General features: G+C 38.7%; 1 protein-coding gene across 3 annotated transcripts in view; it reads left to right on the forward strand.

The window, feature by feature from the left end:
- The window catches only part of USO1 (USO1 vesicle transport factor), an 84,936-nt gene that overhangs the window by 65,452 nt on the left and 6,404 nt on the right, over positions 1–13,080 (forward strand). For all 3 annotated transcript variants that reach the window (XM_053584402.1, XM_053584486.1, XM_053584556.1), the window contains 7 exons: positions 2,751–2,861; positions 3,191–3,309; positions 3,454–3,635; positions 3,910–4,031; positions 7,487–7,625; positions 9,179–9,342; positions 9,900–9,986. In XM_053584402.1, coding sequence (XP_053440377.1) covers positions 2,751–2,861; positions 3,191–3,309; positions 3,454–3,635; positions 3,910–4,031; positions 7,487–7,625; positions 9,179–9,342; positions 9,900–9,986 — 924 coding nt within the window. The remainder of the gene's footprint in view (positions 1–2,750; positions 2,862–3,190; positions 3,310–3,453; positions 3,636–3,909; positions 4,032–7,486; positions 7,626–9,178; positions 9,343–9,899; positions 9,987–13,080) is intronic.

Below are 13,080 nucleotides of genomic sequence, written 5' to 3' on the forward strand. Positions count from 1 at the left end.
TCTGTTAGGAATTATAACTTTGTGTATGAACACGATCTAACATGTGTTAATAACTCACAATTATTTATCACCTTAATCATCAGAATCTTTTATGTTTGAGAAAGTATTATGCAAATATAAATGTTAATAATTTAATAGAGTGTGTCCTTTGTCTTTTGACCTTGATGTTTTGTTTTGGATTTTTTTTCTTAGACTTTTTTTTATGGCTTCTGTATTTTAAGTCATATTTAGGAATGCCTTCCCACTTAAAGATTTTGAGAAATTTACTCATATTTTCATCTTAGACTTTCTGATTTATTTTTGTGCATGATGTTCCATTTTCCTTGAATGAGCTGTATGCAGTATGGATCCACTGATCTTTTTGTAGGCAGCTATCTACTTGTCCCAACGTTTTTTAAGTCCATCTGTAGTCCACTGAGGGTTATATGCTACCTTTTTTTCATGTACTAAATTCTCATTTGTATATAGGTCCATTTCTGAACCTTCTGTTCTATCCCTTGATTCCTACCTGTTCATGATCCCTCATGACTATTTTTTTTTTGGTACAGTATTCCCAGTTATTCTCACTTTTTTATAATATGTTTTAAGAATCATATTAATTTCTAGAAGAAAAGAAATCTTTTAATATTTTCATTTGAATCTCATTAGTTTTATAAATTAACTTAGAGTCAACATCTTCATGATGTCAGGTCTTCCTGTCTAGGAACACAGTGTCTTTACATTGGTTTCTGTCTATTTTGTGCTCTTTAGGAGTGTTTTAAAATTTTTCTTGTTCTAATATCATGCCATTTTGATTGGGATCGTTCCTGAGTACTTTATCTTTTTTCGTTGCTACATAAATGAATTGCTCCATTCTGTTTCCTCACTGGCTATATTTAACTTTGCTCCCGTGTCAAAGGGCATCCTTCCAGGCAATTCAGATTTAAATCTGATTCTGTTGCTGTTTACTCAGACATCAGCAGTGATTTGACAGGATGCTTTTATATGAGCACTGTAGGTATATTTGGTACCTGCAAATGTCTAAGCCAGCGGTTCTCAACTTGTGGGAACTGTAGTAAAGGGCTGTGGCATTAGGAAGGTTGAGAACCACTGGTCTAAGCAATAGTGAATTTCATATATAGCCCATAGATAAAACATGCACTTGTATCTTGAGTAGTTGTAAGTTCTGTATGGCGCATAGTCACTTGAGAATAACTGTATTTTTTAACTTCTGCATTTATATAGGCAGCGTGAAGGTATACTGTGGGCACAGTAATGACACAGAAGCAAGGAAAAAGTAAAAATGACACATATGTCATGTAAAACTAGAGTCATTAATGCTTAGTTGGCAAATCCTTTGAAGAAATCCAGCTTAAATTTATTTAATTCAATATTAAATCACCTGAAAATAAATTATAAAAAGGCCAAGATACTGAAATCAAGGTTTGTGAAATTAGACCAGTCTAGGTGGTGGAATTTTTCAAAACAGTTGTGATTACTTTAAATCCATTCCTTGCCCAGATCTTCAAATAAATATATTTTAGATATTTTATAAAATTTGCCCCAAAGTGGTACATGACTCTATTGATCTTCTTTTTTTTTCCAACAAATTTTGTTTTTCTTTAAGAAAAAAAATGTAGGTTATGGTAATATAAATATGAGCAGTGTCAGTCTTACAGACGGAGAGATGACCTACATAGGAGATGTAAATGTGTGGTTTTAAAATGTAGGGAGCTGGTCTTGCTGGACATGCTGATTTTCCTGATGAACCAGGTGGCAGTGCAGGAAGTGGCTGGGACACTTGGTTGGTTCGAGTCTTTTCCCCTTGACTCTGTGTGTTGATTTCTCATTGGGTAGTGTGTTGTCACTGAGGGTGTAGCATGCTTGACCTTCTTGTTAGAAAATGTATTCTCTCGGGGCGGCGCCTGTGGCTGAAGGAGTAGGGCGCCGGTCCCATATGCCGGAGGTTGCGGGTTCAGACCCAGCCCCGGCCAAAAAAAAAAGAAAGAAAATGTGTTCTCTCGGGTGGCGCCTGTGGCTCAGTGAGCAGGGCGCTGGCCCCATATGCCGAGGGTGGCGGGTTCAAACCCAGCCCCGGCCAAACTGCAACAAAAGAATAGCCGGGCGTTGTGGCGGGCGCCTGTAGTCCCAGCTGCTCGGGAGGCTGAGGCAAGAGAATCACATAAGCCCAAGAGCTGGAGGTTGCTGTGAGCTGTGTGAGGCCACGGCACTCTACTGAGGGCAGTAAAGTGAAACTCTGTCTCTACAAAAGAAAATGTGTTCTCTCATGGAATTTGATTGAGTGATTCAGGAGATTATTTCTTTGTATTTTTCTTGATTTTTTTGAAGGAGGCAGACTTTGTCTTCACAGCAGGAACTTATTTTTAAAGTATTGATTGAAATATCATAAATTTGCCTGGCACATTTAAAGTGTCTTATGGTTGATAGATTTTTTTTTTTAAACCTCCACATCATAAATTTTTTCATTCAGAGACCATGTTTTTATACTAACAATGCTTTAACTGCTCCTAGTCTATGCTTATAAAGATGCCACTTTGATTGCCACACTGTGATCATTTTGAGATATGCAGCCTGTGGTGCACACAAGAATGGATCCCCGTGTTCAGTTTTCTAAATCTACATTTCTGGCACTCATTTTTGTAAGATGTTAAAATTCTTTTTATGCAAATAGGATGGGATCTTAGGGTAACTTTAAGTCTGAAAAAAAGAAAATGAATGGAAAGAGATTTCTGTCACCTTGTCTGTTACAGGGAAGCAAAATACAAACAAGGGTTGGATTATTAATGTTGCTTTGTACCTGGCTGAGCAACTGTCCCATTGCAGTGACGCATTTTCTTCACAATTCAGCCAATGTTCCATTTGTATCCTTTATGTCTTAGAAACATATGTGTAAGTATTTATCTTTTTAATTTTTTCTTAAGTGGAAATAGTTCTACACCCAAACATTTGGATTCTCCACCATTGTATCTGTGTTGCGGCTTTTTAAACCGTTGAGGTTGTGATGTTTGCTGAAGCTGTGTGTGTGTATGTGTGTGTCCATGGATGTGTATGTGTATCATTGTTTGTTACATTCTGGCTTGGAATATATATGGTATTTCTTATAGGAACTCTTACATGACATATATATCAAATTATAAAATGTAGTATTCTTGATATTATGAATCCTTAGCTTCCTTAACAAAGATTGCAGCTTACAGGACAGATTGCAGAAAATCTTGGAGAGGAAGAGCAGTTGGTCCAAGGCTTATGTGCCCTTTTGTTGGGCATTTCCATTTACTTCAATGATAACTCACTTGAGAGCTGCATGAAGTAAGTAAGGGGAAGATGACTCTCTCATGTCATCAAGACAGAAGTGGTACACTTCTTCTGCCAAAGTATAATGTAGACCAAGCTTTTATGTTTTGTTATGATTGTATGTTTTTAAAGCATTTCAATATGCTTATCTCTTAATAGAGAGAAACTAAAACAACTAATAGAGAAGAGGATTGGCAAAGAGAATTTCATAGAGAAACTAGGATTTATTAGCAAGCATGAGTTATATTCCAGAGCGTCTCAGAAACCCCAGCCAAACTTTCCCAGTCCAGAATACATGATATTTGATCACGAGTTTACAAAGCTGGTAAAAGAACTTGAAGGTAAGACGAGAAGGTTTATCTTGATATTCATTAGAAAATAACTATGATTATATTTTGCATTTATGTCCTAGATATATGCAGATTATATGATAACCCTAAAAGAAGATGTTTTTCCTAACTCTTGACCTGTAGCCCATTGAAGGACATTTGGCTTTCAGTGAGATTAGAAAGATTATTTCTGATCTGTTGTGGAGTTAGGTTATATGTGTTGAGTAAGTGTTAAATAAGATAGTATTTAAAACACTTAAAACAAATTTCAAACTTTCTTTTACAGGTGTTATAACTAAGGCTATTTATAAGTCCAGTGAAGAAGATCAGAAAGAAGAAGAGGTGAAGAAGACTCTAGAGCAGCATGACAACATTGTGACTCACTACAAAAATATGATTCGAGAGCAAGTGAGTCCTAATGGATTGTGTGCCCTCTCACTAATGCTGATTGGTATTTTCTCCATTGAAGGAAGTTTTCTTGGCATTTCACATAAAAGGGGATACAGAAAGTAAAACTCATAATTTCTCAGAGCATCTAGTTCAGCAGACTTGAGTGCTTGGCACTGCACAGCGCTGCGCAGGCTGCAGTGTGCAGAGACAGAGTCAGACGGGCAGGGGTCCGTGTGCTCAGCGCTGCGCAGGCTGCAGTGTGCAGAGACAGAGTCAGACGGGCAGGGGTCCGTGTGCTCAGCGCTGCGCAGGCTGCAGTGTACAGAGACAGAGTCAGACGGGCAGGGGTCTGTGTGCTCAGCGCTGCGCAGGCTGCAGTGTGCAGAGACAGAGTCAGACGGGCAGGGGTCCGTGTGCTCAGCGCTGCGCAGGCTGCAGTGTGCAGAGACAGAGTCAGACGGGCAGGGGTCCGTGTGCTCAGCGCTGCACAGGCTGCAGTGTGCAGAGACAAGAGTCAGATGGGCAGGGTTCCATGTGCGCAGCACTGCGCAGGCTGCAGTGTGCAGAGACAAAGTCAGACGGGCAGGGGTCCGTGTGCGCAGCACTGCGCAGGCTGCAGTGTGCAGAGACAAGAGTCAGATGGGCAGGGGTCCATGTGCGCAGCACTGCGCAGGCTGCAGTGTGCAGAGACAGAGTCAGACGGGCAGGGGTCCGTGTGCGCAGCACTGCGCAGGCTGCAGTGTGCAGAGACAGAGTCAGACGGGCAGGGGTCCATGTGCTCAGCGCTGCGCAGGCTGCAGTGTGCAGAGACAGAGTCAGACAGACAGGTGTCCACTTCATTTCCATGTGGAGAGAAATAGTTTACTGTGACACACAAATTACTACTTACAAAGTCTACAAGCAAAGATATGTGGCAGCATTGACGGGGCTGATTTAGCTAGGTAAGGGTGAGGGCTTACGAAAAAGAGATGCTTGGGTCCAGGGAGAGAGAGCGAACGGAGGCAGGGAGTGACAAACAGCTTGGTACATTTGAGTCAGTGTACTGGCTTGTACGTAAAACATTCTTGTGGCTGTAGTAGAGAAATGGAGATGGGGCAAATCTTGGGGAAGCCCAAGAAGGGGAGGTTAATGTAGTAGATGTGCTAGGGGAAGAGGTTAGGACACTTACGGGAGCAATGATGATGATGAGGGCCGGCCTTTTGTGTTGGCTGTGTTACATGTTCACTAAGCGCTTTAATCTCTTACCTCTCTTAATTTTCACAATACCCTGACAAAGAAGTTACCATCTTCAGTTTAGAACAGGTGAGGAATCTGAGAAGAATTAGAAGAATTTAAAATCACCTAGGGTCACTTAGCAATTGGTAAAAGAGAATTCAAATACATGTGTTACTGGGATTCTAATACTATGTGGTATAAAGGGGACAGATGTGAGAAATATGGAAACTAAAGGAAATAAAACTGGCAGGACTTTGTAGGGTTCACAGGCAGGTTTGTGGTTGCAGAAAGGGTCAAATATGACCCCTGGATTTCTGTCTTGGACAACAGAGTAGATGGTACTGATTTGGACAGTACAGTAGAAGGAGCTGATTTGTTAGAGTAGATAATGGTGAGTTAACTTGAAACTACTTACTATTTCTTTTCAGGACACCAGTCAACTCCATTACTAGCATTCCTTTGAGCACCTTAAACCTTCTGTCACATTCCTTCAAAATATGTTCTTGGTTCCTACTCTACTTTCTTCTGGTTTATACTCTAATTCTACAGATTGCTACAATTTTATCTGAAAAGTGATGTCACTAAAATTCCAATGTCATAAAAGATACAATGGGTCAGGCCCGTCCCCTTCCCTGCACAGCCGTCCACCCTCACTGTTTAACTGTGTGCAGCTCGTGGCAGGCGTGGCCGGGAAGAACATAAGTAGAACTCTCTAAATTGAGAGCTACTTGTTTGTGTTTCTTTTCTACAATCTATGTTACTGAGATTGTAATTTTAAAAAATAATATTAAATATTTAGCATTCAGTCTCAACTTTTCAGTTTACAAACAAGCAATAAGTTAGAATCATCTTTGAATGACCAAAATTTGAATCATCAAACTACCCATGATTATTAGGATTTCTTTCGTGTATCTTGGTACAAACATGAAGTCATTTCCAATTGGTAAAATGTAATATCTTTGGAACGATGGAAAAGTAAACACATGGAATATGATGGAGGCCCAAAATAAACACTTGGGACTAACAAATACAGTTGATTTGGAAGAAGAAAAGAGTGATTTGACACAATTACTATAATGACTCTTTTAAGAAATCTTCACTTGAAGTCTCTCACCATTTAAAATGCTATTTGGTGTTAGGTTATAAGCATCTAGAGCTATAAAATGTTCATATCCTTTGAATGACATTTGAGAATTTATCCTAAGGAAATTCTCCAAAATTCAGAACAATTATATGGACTAAGATATTTATAATAATAGTATGATAAATATTTTTGAAAAATGGAAAGCAACTTCATGTCAGAAACATTGGATTTAAATTATATTGCATCTACTTGATCAGGTATTAAGCGAGCATTTAAAATTAGGATTGTGGGCATGGTGCCCATAGGTCAGTGTGTTCAGTGGTTAGGGCGCTGGCCACATACAGCAGGGCTGGCAGGTTTGAACCTATCCTGGGCCAGCTAAACAACAATGACAACTGCAACAAAAAAATAGCCGGGCATTGGGGCAGGTGCCTGTGGTCCCAGCCTAAGGACCTTGGGAGGCTAAGGCAAGAGAATTGCTTAAGCCCAGGAGTTTGAGGTTGCTGTGAACTGTGATGCCACAGTACTCTACCAAGGGTGACATAGTGAGACTCTGTCTCAAAAAAAAAAAAAAAAAATTAGGATTGTGAAAATCAGCAGTATGGGAAAATTAGGATAGCAAGCAAATTAAAGTTTACAAAATTATATATGAACCAATTGTGACAAGTTTGAAAAACATAGATTAGAAAAAAATTACATGAAAGTAAAGAACTGTATCAAATTCCAACTATGGTATTAGGGTGGTAAGAGTTGAAAGCTCTTCTTTCTCTTTTCAGTCTTCTAAATATTCTTGATTATCTTTTAATTTTAGAAATAACATAGATGCATCTGTGCATGTACATACACTAAGCTTCTTAAATAGTCTTGTGTACGTTTCTTCAGTGGTTCGATGGGTCATAAAATGGACTTTGTTCTAGTTGCTGTCCCCATAATTGCGGTGAGGTTGCATTCTGTGCCCTAGTGTCTGTTTGTAGGCCTCACTGGAAACCCTACAGTTCTGCTCCCTATTAATCTGCGTTGGTGCCCAGTAATGCATCACTGCTTGATACTGGAAGTGCTGAGTACTTTAACACACGAACCCAAAATAACCTCTGATTTTTTTAAATTTATTCATCTTCTTAGTGCCAATAATTAGTGTGAATGTAAAACACTTGAATTATACATTGTTTCACAGGACCTGCAACTTGAGGAGTTAAGGCAACAAGTCTCTACCCTGAAATGTCAGAATGAGCAGCTCCAGACGGCAGTTACACAGCAGGCGGCACAGATTCAGCAGCACAGGGATCAGTATAATCTGCTCAAAGTGCAGCTGGGTGAGTGCAACTGGCTGGCTCTGTCAGCATCCAGGTCATTTTGTCCCCAAGAGCTAGGTTCCTTTTATGGACTAATCTTTCTGTAACTTAAGTCACAGTGACAAACATGTAAATCTGAGTTTAAAACAAAATAGCATAATACTTAGGAGTAGTTGAGACTAAATCCAAACTCCTTGCTACCTAATGCTCTAACCCAGAGACTCTCAACCCTGGCTGCACATTAGACTTACCTGACATGCTTTTCATTGGTTAAAAAAATACCCCCAATACTGTTTCTGATTTAGTCTGGGGTTGGGTCCAGGCATCAGGAATTATAAAGGCTCCCCTGGTGATTCTCTCCTATAGTCCATTGAGAACAACCAATCTGATCTTTCAATTTCCTCTTTTGCAAAATGGAGAAAATAATAACATCTGAGAATTAAATGAAATTTTATATATATATATCAAATTCCAGTGCTGCTTGGCAGATGGTTAAGAGCTCAGCTGCTTGTAAATACTATCATCATGTAGTGCTTGTGAAGATTTTTAAAAAGGGATTTTGGGGGTGGCACCTGTGGCTCAAAGGAGTGGGGCGTTGGCCCCATATACTGGAGGTGGTGGGTTCAAGCCCAGCCCTGGGCAAAAACGCAAAAAAAAAAAATTAAAAAGGGATTTTGGCTCGGCACCCATTGCTCATTGGATAGGGCACCAGCCACATACACCAGGAACCCAGCCTAGGCCTGCCAAACAACGACAGCTACAACAACAACAAAAATAGCCGGCCATTGTGATGGGTACCTGTAGTCCCAGCTACTTGGGAGGCTGAGGCAAGAGAATCTCTTAAGCCCAAGAGTTTGAGTTTGCTGTGAGCTGTGATGCTATGGCACTCTACCAAGGGTAACATAGTGAGACTCTGTCTCAAAAAACAAATACTAATAATAAAATAAAATACAAAGGGATTTTACTTTATCTTCATCGATAGAATTGGATTGAAATTATTATAGTTCTTAAGTCATAGATTACCAGACCATGCAGTTTAGTCAACTGTTTGACTATGCTGTTTTTCCTCCCAGAACCTGAAAATATGATTGGTTCATTATTTTTATAAATATACTATTCTGACCATGCACGGTTACTCACACCTATAATCCTAGCACTCTGGGAGGCTGAGGCGGGAAGATTGCTTAAGCTAAGGAGTTCTAGACTAGCCTAAGCAAGAGTGAGACCTTGTCTCTACTAAAAATAGAAAAATTAGCTGGGATTTGTGGTGGGCACCTGCAGTCCCAGCTACATGGGAGACTGAGGCAGTATTATTTCTTGAACCCAGGAGTTTGAGGTTGCTGTGAGCTTGTATGATGTCATAGCACTCTAGCCAAGAGCAACAGGGTGAGACTGTGTCTCTGAGTGAATGACACTATTCTGCAAAGATGAAATGTGGTTGCAAAAGTACTGTCATTGTCGTTGAATTAAGAAAGTTATATGTATATTAGAATATTGTATTTGAATCTTATAGTTTGAATAATGAAAAACTTAATTTTTATACTGGCTTTTAAAATTTTATTCTTGGTGAATAGGAAAAGACAGTCATCATCAAAGTTCTTATAGCGATGGGGCTCAGATGAATGGCATTCAGCCGGAAGAAATTGGTAGGTTGCGAGAAGAGATAGAAAAATTAAAAAGTAATCAAGAAGTTTTACAGAGTCAGCTGATTGAAAAGGACTCTTTGATTGAAAATTTGGTAAGTAAATATTTAAAATAAGGGGTCAAGAGCAATTTTCATTGTTCTGCCTCTTTCTTTTTTTTTAATTTTAGTGTCTTTTTTTGGTACATCCCTTAAGCCAGAATATCATATACTAAGATTTTTTTTTTTAGAGTATGAATTTTAGAGTTAGACTCTCTAAGATTCCATGCTTCCTAGCTAATTAAATTTAAGCAATTTAGTTAACCTCTTTAAACTTGTTTCTTAATCTGTAAGTTTTAGTGATAGTATCTATTTCATAACAAAGAGATTTAAATAACATACTACTCTTTTAATACATAGAAGTTGCTCAGTAATTATCTTTTTATGCTATTTCTCCATATGACCACGGGTAAATGCTTAGATTTAATAAATTACTTGCTATAAATATGGAAAATTTACAGTTTATGTATACGATGTTGAAATTTTATATTGGGCATAAAAATTAAAGTGCTGATGTGAATTTTTTTGTATAAGTTATGCTTTATATGTGTGCAGTGCTGTTTGGCTTTAGCCTGTCTTTCTAGACTAAATTTATTTCGTTTATTTCTTTGTAGAAATCTTCCCAAACATTTGGCATGAATCAACAGTTTTCAGTACCTACTTCAGATGGAGATTGTGAACAAGTTGAAGAGTTGAAACTGGTAATTTTCTAGATTGATCCTAGTTCAATTTTGTTTTCTTTTAATTACAATAGAGTAACAGCCCTGTAATTTCATTATCCTAGAACTACTTTGTCAGATGTAAGCAAAATTTAAGACAGCCACTTGAAAATCAAGAAGTTATTTTTAATTATATGGTAATGGTATTTTGCTTTTTCTTATTTCCATTTTTCAGTGATGTTCTTTTTAATGGAATCTCAGACTCTTACACATTATTTGTAGATTATCAGTGAACTAATAAAGAAAAATTTTTTAATATTTATAAGCTGCAAATATGAATATGTAAAATCTTATGCCTAATTTTCATGTATTGACTATGGTGATTACTTAAATAAATGTACTGGTTTTTTGTTTTTTTTTTTGTAGAGACAGAGTCTCACTGTACCACCCTCAGGTAGAGTGCCGTGGCGTCACACGGCTCACAACAACCTCTAACTCTTGGGCTTACACGATTCTCTTGCCTCAGCCTCCTGAGCAGCTGGGACTACAGGCGCCCGCCACAACGCCCGGCTATTTTTTTGTTGCATTTTGTCCGGGGCTGGGTTTGAACCCACCACCCTTAGCATATGGGGCCGGCGCCCTACTCACTGAGCCATAGGCGCTGCCCAAATGTACTGGTTTTTAAACCATTCTATCAGGAAAAATGGTGAATTTTAGCATTTGAAGGGGGAAAAACAGGAAGTGAACTTGTGTGTATCTCAATTACATGACTCTAGCTGAACAGCGAATTAAATTTTTTTCTGCTTGATTAATTTGTAATGTTTATAAATTCCTATTAAACTAGGTCATTTATCTTTATCTAATGAGAAAATTAAATGTATTTATTCAAGAAAAGAACCAGAAAAAAGGGAAAGGAACTGTGGACATGTAGAATTAAATAATTTAATGAAGGAAATCTAGAAAAGCACCAGGTTGCTCATAGTGTATGTTATCCCCAAACAGATTCTGGGTCATTTTCTTCCTATTTTATTTACTTCTGTCTCTTTTCTTCCTTCCCTTCTTCCTTTCTTATTACAAAAGGAATGCATACTTCTTTTAAAAAACCTGTTACACTGAAGTAACAAGTGACAGCAGCGTTTACCATTCTAGGACAGACTTCCTTCCCCCTTCTCTAGTAGGCTCGCCCCAGCCCACTGACATGGCTGCTCTGAAAGGGGAGGGACTATACCCAGAGAAACCAGGTCTATGTACCTTAGAGGAGCTTCTAAAATCCCACCTTGTTTCACCTGGGTTTTTTTGCAGTTTTTGGCCAGGGCTGGATTTGAACCCACCACCTCCGGCATATGGGGCCAGTGCCCTAATTCTGTGAGCCACAGGCACTACCCACCTGGGTTTTTTCGTATTTTCTTTTTTTTAAATCCAGAGTGGATCAAAACGAGTAATTGTCAAGGATGTAGGTGCCAGACACAGCCGAAAAGTATGCCTCAGGAAAGTTAGGGAGCCTCATTACTACCTTTCACAACTGTGCTGAACATAAATAGCTAAGAGTTTCTATTGTTATAGCTTCTTATGCAATCCCACCTGTTTTTTAAAGTCACTTATTAGGATTTCTAGGACTCCAGTATATGTTCATAGTCTTTTGTTTGTGTAGGGAAGATTAATGCTGTTTTGGTTTTATTACCTCTACCTACACTAGAACTGTATTCAAATAAAATGGAATTCAGTTATGAATATGTAGCCTTGCTCTGTAAATTTCAAGTAAAAATGTTTGCTATTTAATTATGGTTCCCAGCAAAACTTTAATTATATATTTTTATAAAAGAGAATTGCCTCTTAATTTTTTACTTTTTCTAATGTATTTTCTTCTATAAATTTTAGATTGTTATTTAAAACGTCAGTACTGTTTTTTATAATATATAATAAAATACTGTGTAAAGAAAACTAAATGTATCTTATTTCAATAACCAAAAAGAACAATGAAAAGTTACATAGGTACACATAACAACTTTACAAAGAATAAGAGTTTTTTATATGCCAGCATCCCACCACTTTGCAGTGTCTTAAGACATTACCCGTTGGTCTTTATTCTATACTGTATTGAAGGAGGAGACCCAGGAAAAGTAAAGTCTAAGAAAAACGAAGACTTCTCAGACACTCCTCCCAGTGGTAACCTAGGCCTTAAGAATTTGTAAAACTTCACTTCCTACCTAGGTCCTTAAAACTAATGCTTCCTGCTTGCTGCTTGCTTCCACTTCTAAAAAGCCTGCACATGACTTAACACCTCCAATGAGAAATAATATGGTAATTCCTTTGTCTACTTGTGAGTCCAATAAAAGGACAGGGACAGAGCTGATGGGAGCTGGGAGGGAGTCATTACTTTAAGGCTGAGGGCCTGCTGAGTTTCCCCCTGCTGGCAAGTAAAATTCCTTCCCCTATAATCTTTGGGAAGAGTCTATTGTTTTCATTTCTTCAATCCTGCAACTTTCTGGTTCCCTGACTGGGAATCAAGCAGGCAGATTCAGACCCAGAGATTCTCAGGGCTCATTACGTTAAGGCTGATGGCCTGCTGAGTTTCCCCACCTGCAAATAAAATTCCTTACCCTAAAATCTTTGGTGAAAGTCCATTGGTTTCAATTCTATGGTCCTGCAACATTTTAACTGGGAGAAGTTTGAAAATTCCAACATTAATATAAACTTTCAATTACTTTCTTGGTTTTTACTACTTTTCATCAATGTTTGGTGGCCCCTCCTCTAAAGATGTCCTGTTTTGTGCTTCTAAATAATAAACAACTAGTCCAAGGAGGACTAGTTGTCTAATGCACAAGATTGGGACAGAGATTTTTTTTTTCCTAGACAGAGTTTCCCTTTGTCACCCTCAGAGTGCTGTAGCATCACAGCTCACAGCAACCTCAAACTCTTGGGCTCACATCCTCTTGCCTCAGCCTCCAGAGTAGCTGGGACTACAGGCGCCCACCACAACACCTAGCTGTTTTTAGAAACAGGGTCACTCTGGCTCAGGCTGGTCTTGAACTCCTGAGCTCAGGCAATCCACCTGCCTTGGCCTCCCAGAGTGTTAGGATTATACAGGCGTGAGCCATCGAGCCAGGCCTACAGTTTTTAACCCCATTTTTTACGT

The sequence above is a fragment of the Nycticebus coucang genome, chromosome 1 (genome assembly GCF_027406575.1).
Source record: "Nycticebus coucang isolate mNycCou1 chromosome 1, mNycCou1.pri, whole genome shotgun sequence".
In the NCBI taxonomy this organism is placed as follows: domain Eukaryota; kingdom Metazoa; phylum Chordata; class Mammalia; order Primates; family Lorisidae; genus Nycticebus; species Nycticebus coucang.